Source organism: Ixodes scapularis, unplaced genomic scaffold (genome assembly GCF_016920785.2).
Source record: "Ixodes scapularis isolate PalLabHiFi unplaced genomic scaffold, ASM1692078v2 PGA_scaffold4__175_contigs__length_147842914, whole genome shotgun sequence".
NCBI classification, from domain to species: domain Eukaryota; kingdom Metazoa; phylum Arthropoda; class Arachnida; order Ixodida; family Ixodidae; genus Ixodes; species Ixodes scapularis.
Genome location: NW_024609879.1, coordinates 5,015,413 through 5,034,562, shown reverse-complemented (window position 1 = coordinate 5,034,562; position 19,150 = coordinate 5,015,413). Strand labels below are relative to the sequence as shown.

Below are 19,150 nucleotides of genomic sequence, written 5' to 3'. Positions count from 1 at the left end.
TGTGGGGCAGTCTGTTACAGGCAACCCTCAAGGGCACCCCGGGGGTCCCAGGGATTTCCCAGAGCGCCCTCAAGGGTTCCCCCCAGCTCTCTAATTTCCCTAATCGTTCCCGTCCCCGAGTAAAGCGTTGCCCAGTTTAAGCACCATTTTTTAAGACGCAAGCCATCCTTCGATGCATGGCAGTACTAAAGTGTATTGCCGTTTACAAGGACCGTAGGCTTCTGCACTGCTGGGTGCCTTGGCTATTGATCTAGCGCGACAGGAGTTCCTCGAGATGGAAAAGTAGAGCTCGACGTGCATGTGCAGGCAACGTGTACAACATCCCGGTGTGCGTGTGGCTGCTGGACACTCACCCGTACAACTCGCCCATGTGCTACGTGAAGCCCACCGCCTACATGCAGATCAAGGTCTCCCGGCACGTCGACCAGACCGGGCGCGTCTTCCTGCCCTACCTCCATGAGTGGAACCCCGTGAGTGTGCACGCGGCAACCACGACGGCTCGTAACCGCTTACAGATGACGCATTCTTTGCCGTCCGACGGCACTTCACGCATGCATTTCAGTGTCGTCCGAAGATGTTAAACAAGAGTCACACTTATTCTGACTTGTGTTCTGTCGGACGGCTCGCAACCGCTTACGACGGAAGAAAGCCGGAGAGCCTAGGTTTTGGAGAGGGAGCAACTTGAACCGCGGAGAGCATTCCAGATTTAATGGCGGACGTTGCTCGCACACTTCGGTGGCTAGCGTGCGTGCGTGCGTCCCCTTGCGGCAAGGAGGATGGCGGGTGATGAAGCTCGGCTGTGCCCGAGCTGAGTTTAGAGATGCTAGCAGGTGATGGACACTTTCGCCTTCTAGCAACTATTGCAAACATGGCCCGTGACCTGTAGGCTTCTTGCACCCGACGTCACTTCTGGTTAGCCTCGAAATCTAAACCAACATTGTCGTCTGCCATCGGTGCCTCGGCGTCATCTTGCAGGCATTTGGCGTCTTATTGCGGCAGCAGTAGCGCCGGGGAGCCCAGGTGTTTGCCTCGCTCGCGTTTTATGATAAAACAAATTGGTGGCGAATAGCCCACGGAACACGGGTCAGAATGAGCGTGACTTTTGTTTGACATCCTCGGACGACACTGGAATGCATGCGTGAAGTGCTGTCGGATGGCAAAGAATGTCTCATCTGCTAATCATTTGCGGTGACTCACAAGGAAATTAATGCCGCCACCTATGCGTGATATCGTCGGGGGATATTGTGCAAGACTTGTGAGCACTTTAGCCGGTCCTCCAACTTCTTGACTGGCTACACAGATGAAGACGGGAGATGCCGTGCCAGTAATTTCGTCCGCTTTACCTGTTCTAGAAAACCGCAAAGAGGTTCCTCACTTGGCCCGAAGTGCAGTCCACAAATTCCTAGCTTGCACAAAGCTTTTCTGTCGAGGTTGTGCCGGCTTATCTATCGAAGCCATTTATTATGCCGGCAAACCGATTGCTTGAGCGTTGCCCTGTCCTGGTTCCTAACAACTGCCACAATTAAAAAAAAAAAGCAATGCTGTTGACCATATTTTTATTTTGCCGCTGAATGTTCCGGTCGGAAGAATTAATTACGGCACAACTGACCATTTTAAGCCTCGAATGATCGGCGTGAAAACGGCCCCAAAGTACATAAAACATAGCACAACAGCGACAAATTCCTCCAACATGGAATCCGGCGTGTTCCGGCGAGATATTCGAATCGGAAGTAGCATTTCATTTTGGTCTCAAGCAAGGACCCTATGTAAGCCCAATCGGTTGGAAATGCCTTCAAATCTAGACGGGGCTGCAGTCGGTGATAGGTCATGATTTAAGCAGATGCTCCACCTTCGGCACGAGCTTTCTACCTTCGATAACGCTTTGTGCGTGAAGCACCCAAAGCCTAGCGGGATACAAAGAGTGCATGCTGGAAGTGGAGATTCTAACAAAAGTAAGTGTGCAAGCAAGCTGGTGTACAGTGAACTTTTCAAAAACTCTACACCAACGCTGCAAGGAGCTTGTACCGCCTTTTTAACCCCTCAACGGCTATAGAGAACAGACTTGTGCCGTATGTCTGGGAAACACTTCATATCTGCATATAACTTAACTATAGGTTTTGCAGAATTTGCCGCATCACGTCTACGTCTCTGAGGAATTGTTGCTCGTAACATTGTCAGAAGTATTTCCAGCCCAGGGTAAAAGAAGGATGCGCAAGAAAAATAACAGAGTGTATGCAGATGGGGAGTGTTCCGGGGCTACCCGACAGATGGCGCCGGCGTGTCCTCTCCGGCACGTTTTAAAGTGCTGCTCTAGTCCGACGACTTAGTCGGTGACGTCGAGGTCTTTTATTCAGAGACGGGACATTCCGACGAAAACCGTCTTTTTCCCACTGACCCGTTTGCTCTTGCTCGCCGTCTGCTTTTACCTACCTCCGAGCTGAAATCCCGCGCAACCGCTTTAAATTTTTAACGCTATCGTCGTAAGTGGTTGCGAGCTCTCGTAACGCACTCAATCTCGCTCGAATGCAAATTGTTTGAACCAAATTGTGCGAATGCAAATTGTGCGAAGCTAGGATGCTTCCGCTGGAGGCAGGACAACCGAAACTCCTCCTTGACATCTTGATAATGATTATATTCGTATTCTAAGCTTCGTTATTCGTCGAGATCCTCGTATCGTCTGTAGCGATTGGCTGCCTCCGATTTGTAGGAAAGTGAACTCTCGGACTTCTTCGAGACCGTACGGCCGCGGTGCCCCTGGTTCGGGGAGGACTCGACAAACCTCGCTTGCTCTTTTGCAGAACTCGTCAGACCTGCTGGGGCTGATCCAGGTGATGATCATTGTGTTTGGGGAGACACCGCCGGTCTTCTCCAAGCCCCAGGAGGACAGCGGCTCGGGCTTCTCGGCCGCGGGTGGCGCCCCCTACCCGACCAGGCCGGCCGCCGGGGGATCCTGTGAGTGGTCCTTCTCGCAACTATGGCATTGACATCCTATACTGCCCGTGCATAGAATCTGGCCTCGAAGTGGCGACGGACAGTGTCACGGATGCCGGCATGTCGTACCGGCAGGTGCCGCGGTCCTGGCGGTTGGTTGTAGAGGTTCAGGGGGAAAAGTATGAGCAAAGGTCAGTGTCGTGATGCTGGTAACGTCCCAACCCCGGCCGTTAAAGTTTCCGTGAACCGTCGACTTGCAGGACAACTCGCGACGCTGCAATGATCATGGCACGGAACGGCGCGACGCTTCCGTGGATTCGTCGGGCGGAAGTCGAGAGGCCATATTTTAGGAGGTGGTCAACGCCGGTTTGAGACGGGCTCCGGGTACCAGACCGTAACTGCGTTCCACGGAACGATCGTAAGCTCGTGCTGCAAGCGAGTTCGTCTGCTCCTTGCGCGAAGGTACGGCGATGCCGCAGCACTGAGTTCTGATTGGAGGACATGGTGGCTAGACAGGAATGCCTTTCCGTTTACTCACTCTATCCTCCATTCAAAGCTTGCAAGTTGGTCGGGATGCCGAGCTCCAATATCGTCTGCTAGTCGTGGCAGTGGCTGCCTTGCCTTTTGTGTGGTGTTCAAAAATCCACCAAAACGAGGACTTAGTTTCTGAAAAAAGGCGAGTTGAAATAGATAGAGTGGTACATTGTGCTTGTAGATTAACAACCACCAGACGCGCCACATTGAACCGAGAGATCGCGGATACCAAATCTGGCTGCTCCCCGTTCAGAGGGTGCAGTGACATCACGGCACCAAGTTCTGATTGAAGGACGTAGCGGGTAGACACAAAGGTTTTTGTGTCTACTCACTGTCCTTGGAGTGAGCAAGTTGGTCGGGACACCGAGCCCCGGTGTCGTCTGCTAGTCATAGCAATGGCTGCCTCGCATTTTCTATGGCTTTCGGAAATTCACTGGTTCTTTACAGGCAAGGGCTTTGCTTTCGAGAAAGAGGAGACGAAACGGCTCGAAAGGTACATTGTTTTTTTCTAACTACCAGACACGCTACATCGACCGAAGAGATTGCTGCCGAAATGTCGTTCGCTCTCCACCAAAAAGAATAGCGTCTGCTTAGGTGGATCTTGTTCAGTAATGGGTCATTCCATGTCAAACGTCCCAGACGTTGCGCTGGACCCCTTCCGATTTCTAAAAAAAAAGTCATGGCCTTTTGCTGCAATGTCCGTAACCATGCCCTGAAATACTTCTAGCGAAAAAAATGTTTTGATGACGTGAGCGCGGTTTTAATTTTTAAAAACAGCTTGAAACTAGGCACCAGTGAATAATTGATAAAAAATCAGCTTTTTAGTGAAACACCGAACAATATGTTTTCTTAAATTTCCATGCCTTTCGATTTACAATGTGGTTGGGCTGGTGAAGTTTTGTTTAATTTCAATAATTTTTAAAAAACTAAAAAAAAGTTTGAAAATTTTAGCATTTTTGTTATTTTATCAAAAATATCTAATTGCTACCGGGACCTAATAGAATTTTTTACTGGCTGCCCTGCAGGTATCTAATCAGTAAAACATCTTTAAAACTGCTCAATTAAGTATCGCAATAAACAAAAATCCTGAAGTTGTAGAAAAGTGTGTTTTGACGCATAAACAGCCGTTTATTTGACCCTGAGGTGGTCCAAGTAAAAAATACAAAATATGGTGTGTTTGGAAGAACAATCAATAATCTTTTGATTCTGAAAGTTTAATCAAAGTAATTTTTGTTTAAAGCGAGAAAACGATTTTTGAAGTTGAACTCTCGCACTGCAATCTGGCGTCTCTTCTTATCGCCTCTTCGCTGCACAGCACGCCACCTGCGACGATAGCTGATACGATTAGGTCCAAAGAAGGAGCAAAGTTTTCTGCCGCTTCCCCGTGTCCGTCTGTCCGGCTGCAAGGAAAGAAACGGCGGGTATCGTGTAATAATCAGAGGTGCCGCCAGCACGTAGCAATAGTACCCGAGGGTGGCTCGAAAAACGGTGCCTTTTCGTCAGTTTTGGGAAGCACTTTAAGTACATTGTTTTTAAACTAGTGCTTCGAGGAGGTTTAGAATATGTGCACTTGAAGTACATTCTCTAAGTATGTAGTTGTACCTTACTTGAGGTGTTTTTTTCGCGTGCTTTCCGAAGACAGTACAACTCTCGAATTCAAAGTATGTTTCCCAAATTTGGTCTCGTTAAAATTGTATGACAAAATGATGCTTTGTCAACTCTGAAGCCACTTGTCTTTATCCAATATTCGCCACCATTTTTGTAAACAACTGATGCACCCCCGATCACTCCTGGGGCAATGCGTACCAGATTTAGAAAAAAAAAATCTGTATAGGGGAATGAAAGGGCATCATTAAAATGTAGTTGTACTTAGCCTTGAAAGTACATTATATTTATAGCACTTCAAATCAAGTACACAGTGCACCCGGTTTACTTACTACTTTACTCGAAGTACATAACCTCTCATTTATTTTGTACCTTACTTCGAGTACTTTAGCCAACACTGCTTTTTGTCTGTCCTTCGTCGTTTGTGCCATTTTAGTAATTCCTAGTGTGGTTTCCACGCCCTTGCAGCGTTCATGCACATGCTGGGAACTGCGGCCAACCCTCCCTACTCATCTGCGGCAGGGCCCATGCCACCTTACCCGACCAGTGCATCAGGTCCCATGGGGTGGTCACCCTACTGTGAGTGCCATGGAGGAACCGCTTCCGAAGAGGCGCGCCACGCGAATTGCGCTCTTCCTCGGCTGCTCCTTTTATTATGATAAATCAGCATCTTGCGGGCATAAAGCTATACACATATTGAATCTAGAGTCTCTAATCTAGCCACGAGATGCATTGACAAGTACAAGCTGCCCAGATTTTCGTGCAAGACCAGCAAATATTACATCAAAACCAAAACAAGTCTTACCGACGAGCAGTTTTTGATGCTTCGGGCTTTTTTTTTTTACAAATCATCGCTGTCGGGACTAAGATCTGATGATCTGACATCTCCCAACACCTTCGTGCTAGTATCGGCAGCGAAATGGACCACAGACGCTCTTAAATCGCGAGACTTCAAGCGCTTCCGGGGAGGTGCACCGCGCTATAAAGATACGATGTTCACAGCGCGGAGCACTTTTTTTTGGCTGCATGTTTGGTTACAATAAATCGCCATCTCGTAGGAGAAAGAAGAACTATACAAAGTCTAAAACTAGTGTCTATTCTAACCACCAGATGTCGTAACTTGTCCAGAAGTGCGTCGGAGGCGTTGCATCGGGGCTCGCAAGTCATCAGTCACATGCGGTAGATTTTGCCAGGCGTGGTACGAAAAGAGTTAAGAAGGAAAATATTTTTTGTGATGTGAAACCCAAGTTTGCCATTGGAACAACTCCATGTGCTAAAGAGGCTGAACTAGAGTCACTGAATGTTCCCAGAGTACCGAATTTTATGCAATCCGGTTACCGGATGCCAATCCCCGCAGAATTCAGTTCTGATTGGCTGGTTTATCCCATGGCGGAAGTTATCAGTCGGTCATTTATCAGGCCCAAAAGAACAAAAAACATCCATAAAACGTTTCTGCATTACCACGACTACGGCGGGTACGCACGGGTGGCAGATCTGGGCATTGATGAGTTGGGACCGAACGAAAGGTGCGTTGATTTTCTCTAAATTATTTAATATCAAGTAGCCGCTAACCTGGTTTGCCAAAGAAGATTGCCGGTTCACTTGCTTGCTCCGATTGCGCTGGTGCTGCGTTTCAAACTCTACGCTTTGGACGCTAAGCCTAACACTTGACTCCAAATTGTTTCAAGGCGAAAAAGAGACGAGACAGCAAGGAGCCAGTCACGCACCGCTCAGAACGAAGGAAAGAACTCGCACGCAAACGAACGCTGTGCCGTATGCACTTTGTTTCGACCGCACAGGGCAGCGCCATGTTGGGGATCGCAACTGCAGCGGTGCGACTCTGTTCTAAAGCGAAGCTTGGGAGTTTCAGTACTCGGGGAACATTCAGTGACTCTAGGCAAAACTGACTGAGGACGTCACTAATATTGCGAAAGTGCCTTAGGAAAACTGCAGTTTTCTTTTGAACTGTACTATCGCGCTTTCTTTTAATTTAACGCCGACCAGTTATGGTCTGCCTCTTTGATTTGGTCGGCATTTCACGTAACTTCCGATAGGTTGTTGTGCATGACCCAACAAATTAGGGAAAAGGGTTAGAGCAGTAATTCTCAGCCACTGATGTTCCCCATCCACCGGAGGGAGGGGAGGAAGTACAGTGAAACCAGTTTAGAACGAACCTGCGTACAGCGAATTATTGTCGATATCGAACTTATGGAAAATTTAAATAAAAATGCATGTAAAAAGTACTTCTTATAACGAACAATGCATTGGCTATATCAAACTTTTCCCACCGGGAAGGCTCCCAAAAACGCGCAAACAATCGTCTTCTAGCCTGTCCCCCCCCCCCCAACCACAAAAAAAAAAATAGTAGGAAAGAGAGAAAATTTCAAAAGCTCAAGCCCCGAACAAAAATGAGCGAAATGAAACAATTCAGAAGGGGAGAAAGCTAAAAAAAGAAACGCTCTACACGCACGCACAGAAAAAAAAAAAACTTTTCAGCAGTTGCCCACGAAGAGAAGCGATTCAAAAGGAAAGATGAGGTAAAAAAAAACCAAAAAAACAGCGCGGTGTTACAAGGCAGAAGTGAAGAGATGAGAAAGAAAGAGAAGCTTTCGCCTTACAATGAACGCATCGTGGAAGTTCCTTGTACATGGTTTTTGCTATATCGAACTACTTGCTATATCGAACTGATTGGAGCGTTTCCTGCTGTTCGTTATAAACGGGTTTGACTGTAATGGGCAATTGCAATGACAAAAAAGTAAACGAATACTATCTGCAAATCTGCCTGAAATTATCAACCCTTCTCACTGCAGGCACGCAGGGTTCTGTCTATTCAGCTTTGTGGCACAGCCATCTTCTACTAAAAAAAAGATAGTTTTATTGCTCGGCTGGATATACGATCGAGGGCCTTGTGCACCCTAAAAGTGTCTTCTGAGTCTCCCATTTGAGAACCACCGGGTTAGAGCGTCTATCCCTGAGAAAACGCAAAAATAATGGCTCTCGGATGCCCACAATTAACTTTTTCTAGCTTCTTTTGGTCGCAGTAAATCTCTGATCAACGGAATATGTTCACACTTGCCGAATAAAAAGTGATCTGGGCTTGAGGAAGCCCAGATTTCTGAGTGTGGTGCAAGTGTCGAACCTTCCCGTTGGCTCGTGCGACCTCCCATTGCAGCAACCCCCCTGCCGTCGACGACGAACACGCCCGCGGCCACGTCCGTGGCCCCCACGCCGGCCTACCCGCCGTATCCCACGGGCAGCACGGCGTCTTACCCACTGTATCCGACTCCCGGCTCGGGCTCCGGCTACCCCTACCCTCCTGCAAGCACGGTCAGAATTGTCTCTTTGTCTGTGTTTGCTCGGGACGAAAAAACCGCGGGTTATTTTAATGAGGAACCTTCGTATTAATACAGTCGGACGCCTTTATAACCTCTTTTACAGAAATGACAGTTTATTGAAGTAACCAAAAGGCCCCACGATTGCAACGTGGCGTTACAGAAGCGAGTGGGAGTGTCTGTGACTGTGGCGATGGAGGTGGGCAGGTGGTTCCAGTCATTAGTAGTCCTTGGGATGAAAGAATCAAAAAAGAGCTTTGTGCGACTGGAAGGAACGTTGACTTTATGGGGATGATCATATTGATGGGATACATACAATGGTTCAGAAAAAAGCTCTTCACTTAGATGCTGGTTGTGATGATAAATTTTGTGAAATAAGGACAAACCAGGTAATTTTCTACGCAATCAAAGATTCGGAAGATGTAAAGTTAGTTTCATGGATGATACACTGGAAAAACGTGAGAAATTAGACAAAATAAAACGTGCGCCACGATTCTGTACGGATTCAATTTGATTAACAAGAAATTCATGGCCTGGGTCCCACACCGAACTCGCATACTCAAGCTTGGATCTAATGAGGGTCTTGTACAGTAGTAGTTTTAATGATGAAGGAGCCCTTGAGAAGTTGCAACGTAAGTAACCCAGCATGCGATTAGCGTTGTTAGCAATAAAATTAATGTGAGTTTGCCAGGAGAGGTTAGTTCTTATATGGACACCTAGGTACTTGTACGATGTCACCTGTTCAAGAACAGAACCAATGTTATATTGAGGAGGGTTAATACAGGCAGCGTTCCATGAAATTCTCATTACTTTACATTTATTGCTACGGTGTAGACCGCATATAACGTATGTCGCGGGAGTCACGAAAATCCGCACTATAAGTGGTACCACGCTATAACCAAAACATCAATTTTTCAGGCCAAAATACATGCCATCAGACAACTTACCTTTGTAAAACAATTTATTTTACGTTAGATGAAAAATAAAGCTTAGTTTGAGGAAAGTCTTCATTTCACCAGACTAGTACACTTCTCTCTCAAGTGTGTCACACATTTTGAAAGAAATGAGCGATTTTTGCCTGGCGCAGCCTTTTAACGGCGTCGCGGGTTGTGGATGGACGTTGCTAACGTCAGGATTGCTAACCCTAATCACTTTTCTCCGGCGATGAAAACGCATGAAAATTCGCATCCTTTATACGGTACACGCCAGTAATACGTTCAACTTGAGCACAGGCACGAAATGCTCCAAATAAGAAATCCGGGCAATGTTTGAAAACACAAATGCTTAGAAAGCACCACTGTAGTCGAAGTAAACAAACACGACGACACGGGCGTTTCTGCCGTCTTGAGAGTGTTGCCACAACATTGCCGCACGAGTAGGTGGATCTTCCCTTCTAGTACGTGCTGGGTTATCATAGCGACACACAACGAAAATTCACTGTCAAGATAGCGCTTTTACGCGGAACAATGAGCAACGATCACAACTGACGCCATGTTTGCGGATAGAAGCAGCCGGCCCGCGACCGGCATGCAACGCGCGCGAACACTTCTCCTCGACCTGTGATTGGTCTGTCGTTGCGGTTGTTTCCAATGCAGCGGAGGGACGCACGCACGTGAACGACACGTGCATGCGTCCCTCCGTCGCTATGGCAACCGAAGCCTCTCTTTTCGCTTCTTCGAGCAACCTCCTTGCCCCACGAGTGCTGCTCGCGGCTAGTGCCGTTATCTAGTGCCGCGCAGGGAAGCGTGCGGTCGGCGGGCTGTTCCAGAAACCGCACTATAACCGATATTTCCCTCCGCGCGCCTGCATTTTAGGTGGTATGTAATTACATGGGAGTTCTATGGGAGGCGAACCGGTGGTTTAAAAAAGCCGCGTTATACCCGGTCCTGCACTATAAGCGGTTACGTTGTAAGTGGTCTATACTGTACTATTAAAGTGCATTTTCCAGATGTCACACCAGTAAGTGATTGAATTAAGGTCAGTCTGAAGAAAAGACGTATCAGTGTCAGAATGTATTACACGATAAATGACACAATCATTTGCAAACAACCTTATAGATGACTGGACATTGTTAACGAGGTCATTTTTGTATACGAGGAAAAAAAGCGGGCCGAGGACGGAACCTTGCAGCACACCCGAACTAACAGGGCAGGGAAGAGAGTCTGAGTCGTTTGCAGATACAAACTGTGTTCTGCTAAAGAGAAAATTTTTGATCCATGCAAGAATGTTAGAGTCAATGTTTAGTCTTTTTAATTTTAGGCAGAGCAGTTGGCGAGGGACAAAATCAAAGGCTTTTGAAAATCAAGAAATATGCAGTCGATCGAAAGATTATTGTCTAGGGCAGAAAAACGATTGCTCGTGAAACAAACCAGTTGCGTCTCACATGAGAATAATTTGTGAAAACCATGCTGACGATATGTGAAAAGTTATTTGGATTAAAGAAAGTTAACTAGGTTAGAATAGATGATATGCTCCAACATTTTACACGGGGAAACAAAGACACTCCTTCGGCATTCACGTGGCGAAACCGATTACCGAAGTACACGTTTGACGATTGGGCTAGCTTTGTGGAGGCGCCGATTTTTGCGGCTTACTTTACGAGCTGCTTTAGGAGGGCCGCCTCCCTACGCATGCGTTGGCACCACTGTACGTCGTAGAGAAACGCACAACCGCAAACGTTTTTTTTGGACGGCCGCCCTTGCAGGCTTCCCCGGTGACGCAGCCAGCCACGGTGGGACTCCCCCCGAACACGGGCACCATCACCCAGGAGCACATCAGGGCCTCCCTGCTCACGGCCGTGGAGGACAAGGTCAAGGGGCGCCTCAAGGAGGTGCTCTCCGTCGCCCAGGTAACCGTCCCGCCAACCCCGGCAGTCACGACCAGGGTGTAAGATAGACAGGTGGGGAAACGGCCCATAGGAGCCTACCGCAGCGCCGTGACCAAATTGTGTTCTCGTCTGCTTGCGGGTACCCCCGACTTGCGACAGATGGCGCTGCGGCAAGAGGAAAAAAATCAGAATCAGATTTGCGTGTAACTCTATGGAAGAGTGCGCAAAACAAACCGAGAGCACGACAGTCCTCCATTGAAAATCCACGAGAAGCCATCTCCGTCAGTTTAGCTGGTCGCCATTGGTCGCACACCCCGAGTGAGAGTTTGCGGTGCTCCACATAGATGGCGCCACAGAAAAAGAGAAAACCGAGGGGGGCAACTTCAAAAATATACGAAACAGTCAGATGAAGAGGACGAAAAAGGACTTCGTCCGACTCTTTCGCACATTTTTGAATTTATTACCAACGCGCTCAATCCAAGTTTAATGAGGGGGACACAATGCAGTCGCTCATTTGGCTCTCGTTTCCCCACCTATCTTACACCCTGGTCACAACGAAGGTCGTAACAGCGACCCCTCCCGCGGCATTGGCGGGGCGAAGCCGTGGGTAATGCCGTTAGAGACGGATTATTTACTGTATTTGCTTGAACCTAGGGCTACCACGAATTTAGGACGACCGCAGCATCGAGAGCCAGCACGGTCGGTCGCCTTCCGTGTTTTTGACGCGTACCAATAAATCCGTAAAAGTATACTCCAAACCTTTTTTTTTTTTTTTATCGTAATTGGGGGAAACTAGGAAACCTCGAGTTCAAGCTCTCCTCAAGCACGGAAAACCTGAGCTTCGTGGGAAAATACCTTTGCGTGCGGCTTTATTTTCAGTTGACGCGGAATGCAGCCCACACTGAGCTGTTTCTTCCGATAGGGAACCAGACTCCCTATCTCGTTTCATTGTCTTATCGGTACAGGATTATGCATGTTCCCTGGGGGTTGGGGGAGCCCTTGCCACATTTTCTTCGACATAAGTCTGGATGAATGTCGATTTTTTGTTTGAAGGCGAACATTTACATGAAAAACACCAATTCTGTCAATAGAGATAAACCCCGAAAAACACCCCCAAATTCAAAGCAGCCGAAAACGCAAAAACGCAGTACCCTATTTATAACAAGCGCCTCTACCATAAAAATGCTCGTCGACAAAGTAGAATCGTAGCGAGGCCCATTTCACGCATGTCAAATATGTTATAATTATTATGAATAATTTTTGTTTTTACTAATATCCTCATTTAAGAAAAAACTTACGGAATGTGCGAGGAATAAGTGATTGCTAGTACAAATGTTCTCGATAAAAAGAAAGAAATTTAAAATAAATGGTCTCACTGGTGACACATTGGGCAAGTTGCGTAAAATAAATGCGACGGCGGCTGTAGCCACCAATGTGCTGTCCCGCCATATTGATTTGACCACCAGGGGTGGAAGTGAGTGGGCAGACACGGTACGGGTGCAGCACACCTTTTAAGTAGCCAGGCAGTCAAATCCAGGGTTGTAAAAGTTGCTTCAAAAATATACCTAAGATACAGTTACAGTTACTCATACGAAAAGCTACCTGGGTGCTTGCTTAAAAATGTACCTAGGTAAAGGTACAGTTACCTCAAAGATACTTTATTTGTTTTCCCCAAATTTGTCAGAATAGTGGCGATGTGTCAGCTTGAACTTAGAGAAATAGACGTAGAAAGGACAGGACAATAGATAACAGCTGAATATATTGGAAGTATTCATACTAAGGCTATGCAGAAAAACGAGTTGGATAAATGTGCTTTATTGGGGTGATTGTGATGTCCACATCGGAGTGGAGTCCTTATCCCTATGCTCCAATTGGTTCACCGAGGCCACAGCTTCCACTGTGTACCATGTCGCGCCCAAACTGCCGGAACTCGCTTGTTGACGTTCTTGCCCTCAGAGCTGGTGCTGACGTCGACGAGCCCAGAAGGCGTCGGCCGCATGAAGAATGAGTCGAGTGCATATGCACCTAACCTTAGCGACGACAAGCAAAAGGCTTCAGCCTTCCTTGTTTTTTTGTTTTTTTTGTTAGTTGGAAGAAAAATTACTTTTATTTCATTCGGGACTTTTTCAGTTTTGATAACTGCAAAATTTGAGTCGGATTTATTGAGTGGAAACTGTATTATATATGCAATGTTACATTGCTTTACGATTGTAATTGCCATTTATTTTCAATTATATTTATATTGTATTTATGGCAGAAAAGAGCCACCACAAGGACAAGATACAGTCGCCGACTGATTTTTTGGACACGTCCAATTATTCGAACGTTTTCGCCAAACCGTCACTCACCCCATAGAGTTAATAATAATAATAATATTAATCTTTATTGGCTCAGGAGAGCCGTGGCACTTTGAAAAGGCAACAGCCTGTACCATGGAGGCCCGTGGTGCCATGCCTAATGATGATTATGAGATGATATGTACAAGAGGAGAACAACGCAGTCTTCTCAACATCGCACGGACCGTTGCTCATGCTAATGTATAATATTGACTGAAATTTTGGACGCCATAAAGCTTATTGCTCAATGTTTCGGACATAATTTGCGTGATTTCCTCAGAGAACAGCCGCCGCAATAGCGCCGCGAGCCTAGTCGCCACCATTTTGGTAGTTTTCATTTTGCCCTGTAGCTTCGATACCACATCGTATGCAATGAACAAGCTGGGTTAAAGCTATTGTCGGGTTTCCCAGTTCCGCTATGGCAAACATGGCCGCCGTGCGTGCCCATTCTTATGGCTCTTGCAGTTCTTCTCGGAGTCTGCGTTTTTCGAGTGCGACCGCAAGAAGAGCGGCCACCTGTCGTTCCTGCGGTCTTTGAGCGCGAAGGTGTTTTGCCGATGGGCTTAGTATTGAAGCGGGCTTGGTGGACTAAACGTTGTCTTCAAATATTGCCAAATGGCGCCAACTTCAGCTTCGCTGTTTCTGCCAACAAAGGCGCCGACAAAGCGCAGCATCTTGATCAAACAGGTCAGAGTTGCACGAGAACTGAGTAGACATCAAGCAAGTGGAATGTGGCTAATACGCAGTGGAATATGCGCGGAAATTCTATATTTTGGGCTGAAATCGATTTTTCGGACCGTTTGATTATTTGGACGATTTCGGGGTCCCCTCAGAGTCCAAAAAATTGGTCGGCGACTACAGACAACAGAAACTGTGCACATCTTTCAAGTTATCTCCTTTCTTGTATAGCTGTCAGAGGAGCTTCAAACACACAATGAAGTCGATTTCGGTTTGAGATGAAGGAAGCAGGTCGCTATTTTTCCTAGACGAGTTATGAAGCGATTCGATAAATTGGTGTCACTAGAATGGCGTTGCTAGTCCACCGTTAGCTCAAATGAACACCGCCATTCACTAAAGTGTCGTTTGATGAAACATCATGGACGGGGCTTCGTTCGCTCAAACGTTGTTCGATCGAGTCGGTGCCTCCCAGGTCATATTCAACTCGACGGTAATTGCGGCACGTGGCAGTGTGTTAATGCTTCAAGATTTATAGTTTCTACCATTTTGACGAAGTGAATAGAAAAGTTCCTGTAAAATGTAACTTCACGTTACTGGCAAATGTACCTAAGATACGTATACAGATATTGAGAAACGAAAGTACCTAGGTTTGTACCTCAGGTACAACAAAAGTACCCAGATACCGATTTCCAGTTACTTGTACCTAGGTACATTACAACCCTGGTCAAATCTGCCACGGGGCATTCCCGAGGAACTCCGGGGCTTCTGCAGACCTGTTTTGAGATGGAAACGTGGGATTGAGGTTGCCGGTTCAGGGGAAACCGAGCTTGCAAAGGATTCACTCTCCACTCTGGCCGCAGGCGGAGATGGACGTGCTGAAGAAGACCCACGATGAGCTGAACGCTGGCAAGACCAGGCTGGAGGACATGATCAACCGCATGGACAGGGAGCAGGTGGGGCAGCACTCTGCTATAACCAACTTGATTTCTTCACATGCAGGCTTTATTAGATACCAGAGTAAATGGATATTTTGTTGCTCAGATGTGGCAGATGGTATGCAACCTCCTAGGAGGAATGTTTCAGCATGAATCACATTGTCAGTTGCACGCTTTATCTCGGGGTCAAGGTAGCTTGGAAGCAAAGAGACAGGAGTAGTTTTTAACTTGGCTTCACTGTAGGTAGAAAAGGTTTAGGCCTCTGAAGCCAGTAAGGTGTTTAAATGTTTCTGTCAATCGTATATTGTTACAGATAAAAGATGCAGAGGAATTTAGATCTCAAAATAAAAATTAAAAAAAAAAAAAACGCAGGTTTGAAAAGAAAAAATATTAGTGTTTGTGAAACTATTTTTTTTTTATCTTTTAGTTATCATAAACCAACCAGTAAAACTTTTTCACTGTAGTGGGTTCCTAATTGACGCGCACTTAGCAACGAAGTAATAATTGCACCACGAAAATGCAACTAAAAATGTGCAAGTTTGACGAATTTTTGATTGCGAATAGAGTGGCCAACCGCCACAATCTCGGGCATGTTCGAAAGGATATTCTCTTCCCTTTAAAATGGCACTGATGATGTACTGCCTACATCGAAAGCGCGTACAACATGAAAATCCGGAGCACGCAGCAGCCATTCTAACTTCATCGAATGCATGATTGGAGCGTGTGCTCTGACTGGTCATGGGTTCGGTTGCCTGGGAAACCACGCTGCACAAACCGGTTGCCGGGAAACGAGCGAGCCTTTGCACATGCTTTCCTCTTTGCCTGTGCTCTTTTCGTTGCTAGTCACAGTAAAAATATAGACCCTTGATCTGGTGGAATCATGCACATTTGGTAGAAATTGAAGCGTTAGCAATCACATATCAAGATTTCACAACTGGCAAATGATAGACAGCGACTGTTGATACTAAATTTTTAATAGATAAACTTTTCATCATTTACTTTTTAATGACATGTCACAGAAAGCTCGAATCCATTCTTTGCTTTCCGCTTTATGTCAAATTAGAACAAAATATTAATAAACATCAAATTTTAGAGCACAGTTCTTAGGCACCCGTTTCCGGCTGGAGCAGCGTCGCTGTCGCCATCGGCGTGACTGTGCGGTGTATTGTGCGAAACGTCCCATAATGCACCGCGGTGACGCTCGCATTGCATTATGGGACGTCTTCCATAATGGAAGAGGAGAAGGAGGAGAGGGTGCGGATGAGGAGGAGGGGCATACCCTCCCCTCCGTACCCTCCCCTCTTCTCCTCAAGAGCTGCGCTCTAATTCAGCCTTACAGGGGATTGTAAACGACTTTCATTTTTTTATTGTTTTTCTTTTAACAAACAAAATAATTTTCAAATTACTTTTTTATATTGTTTTTGTTAAGTGTCAAAGCGTTTGTGAAGCTATCGAAAAGGTTTTACGATAGCTTCTCTATTTTTGTTTGTGTCTCATGAGGACTTTCCACCAATTTTTAGTGGCAGAGAGGTTACCTACTCCAAAATGAAACCTGTACAGACCTTTTTTTTTGCAAATGTTCCTAGATTACTTTTTCAGTGTTCCCTCATATAAGAATGACTCCCGAACTTCTAAGTAACTCCTGGGGTAGTACTACATAATATGAGGCTAGACCGGTGTCCTATCTCTCGTTCGTTGTATTGAAACATGTTTTTCTGTCATGTGGCTCGCTTGTGCGGGAGATACCTTGAGAACTACTCATCCGGTTTCAGTTCCGCTTGGTGCGATACATCTTTAAATAACAGTTACAGGAGGCGAAACTATTATGCCCTACGGTAATACCCCGACAGATAACCCACCTAATATCGAGAGTAAATCGGGTGAAAATATGGAGTGGGCTAACTTTCAGTATACAATCGAGAGAAGGTTTAAAAAATTGCCATTTTTAGGTTGTGTCCCTTCCAAGCTTGTTATGGTGGCGAGAGGCAAAGAAGCAAAGATGACTGTACTTTCCAGTCAGCAACGTTTGCTTTAACCCGCCACAGCTAACTAGCCGCATTTACGCCGAGGCCATCATCAATCCCAACGCTGCGATCACTAAAAGTGGGCTATCTTTCGGTGTTTACAAAAAATAGAGCAAATCCAGTCAAAAATAGGAGCGGGTTATCTTTTGGAGTATTACGGCCGCGTAAAGTTCCGAAAGAATGCCCAGCCAAAAGCAAAAGCCACAGCAAAACTTTATCAAAAATTAATGCACCCTGGCACCGGCTACAAACCATGTGATGCTGGAACCGATACCCCAGATCGCGGTAGCCGCAAATTCGCGTTTCATCATACCATAAACGAGTGGGAATTCGCTACGAACTCCTGTGTCACGGCCGCGTGACGTCTTTGGTGCCGGGGACGCAGACGTCTTTCGTTGGAACGTGGCGGAATTTAAGTCGTTCCGTCACAGTCGACGAGCGCGTTGACCGTTTGCGAGCGGACTTGAACGAACGAATACAAGGGCGTCCTTTTGTCTCCCCGGCGGTGTACCCAGGCGGAACTGGAGTCAAATCTGCAGACGCTGCGTGAGCGCAACGAGGAGATGAAGGAGCTCGTCCGCAAGATGGAGAGCCAGGGGGCCGTCGACGTGGACGAGGCAGTGGTCACCACCGCTCCCCTCTACAAGCAGTGAGTGCGCTCCCCACCGTCGCTCCCCTAGAACGCACCCCAGGGAAATTCGGTGCCGTCCGGCGGTCCAAGTATCGAGGCACACGCTTGCGGTTCGGCGCGACAGAGCGCTTTGCGACTGCTCGCGACTTTTTACGAGGGAACTCGTTGGCCCGATCATTCGGAAAGGAAGGTTTCGCTGTACTGTACGGTAATACCTCGTTGATGCGTTTTTTGGGAGATTGGGGAGATGAAAAGTGCTATCCGGGAAAACTTAAGGAATTAAAACGCCATCTGGGGGGGCACTAGAGACGAGACACATAGTGGCTGTCGCGAAACAATTTATTTTACGTCAATGTTCGTAGATGCAAACTAAAATTTGCTCGAAAAAAAGTTAGTAAACGTTTGTAGCTGTAAACTGAAATAAACGTACCGTAAAAGATTGCGGGATCTCAAATACATCCCAAAAAGTTTGTGAACGTTTGTCAGTGTGAAGTCAAGTACATTTGGAAAGAGCTCGTAATTTCTACCCGGCAGTGGGTGAGCACGAAAAATCAATCACGCGAAACCGAATTTGAGCTATTGCATATTGACATACCCGTGCGATCTTGAAACTTCAAACACTTTTAACTCAGCTTCACTTTTTAGTGTCAAATCCCAGTTCAGGGAAGCTATAATTTCATAATTAAATTATATGTGTTGCTAGATTTGGGTTTTTTCTGTATTGAAATTTTGTGGGGAATGTTACTGTGAACCTCCTTTCAGCATTTTTATTTTCTTTTGTTGTGAAATGTTCATATATGATTCTTTATTCTAATGCACACCAGAAAAAAATGTTTTTCATTTTCTTTTATTAAAAATTGTATCATTTTTGTAATTTCTTTTTATAGTTGTCTGAAGCAAGTATTTTACTGTATGTTCCACCAAAAAAACTGGTCATTTTCATTACCATTTCTAAACATAGCTTTCCTCAGTGGATGCACTTTTTGTATGATGTATATTTACGTAACTCATCGTGGGATAAATTTATAAGGTTGAAAATTTGCATAGGATCCTTTCTCAATGCTATAAGTACACCCTGCAAATTTCATACGAATAGTAAGCAAACGGTTCAAAAGTTAGCCGTTCAGAGCAGTGTTCCCCCTTAAAAATGCATGCATTTCGGTGGGGACCACCTTGAACTTCGATATAAGTGATAAAATGAAAAAAAGTGATTTCGTTATAACAAAAGATTTCTGTATTTTGCTACTAAAGTTCTTTCCTCTCCTTAACCCCATACTGCAATGGCCTAAGCTTGGTACAGCCTTAGATGCTGATGTG

The 19,150-nt window shown here is 46.1% G+C and overlaps 1 protein-coding gene across 3 annotated transcripts in view; it reads left to right on the top strand.

The window, feature by feature from the left end:
- The window catches only part of LOC8041832 (tumor susceptibility gene 101 protein), a 35,094-nt gene that overhangs the window by 12,674 nt on the left and 3,270 nt on the right, over positions 1 to 19,150 (top strand). For all 3 annotated transcript variants that reach the window (XM_029995377.4, XM_040211074.3, XM_040211075.3), the window contains 7 exons: positions 307 to 470; positions 2,799 to 2,952; positions 5,539 to 5,649; positions 8,243 to 8,397; positions 11,107 to 11,250; positions 15,104 to 15,196; positions 17,718 to 17,851. In XM_029995377.4, the coding sequence (XP_029851237.1) occupies positions 307 to 470; positions 2,799 to 2,952; positions 5,539 to 5,649; positions 8,243 to 8,397; positions 11,107 to 11,250; positions 15,104 to 15,196; positions 17,718 to 17,851 (955 nt within the window). The remainder of the gene's footprint in view (positions 1 to 306; positions 471 to 2,798; positions 2,953 to 5,538; positions 5,650 to 8,242; positions 8,398 to 11,106; positions 11,251 to 15,103; positions 15,197 to 17,717; positions 17,852 to 19,150) is intronic.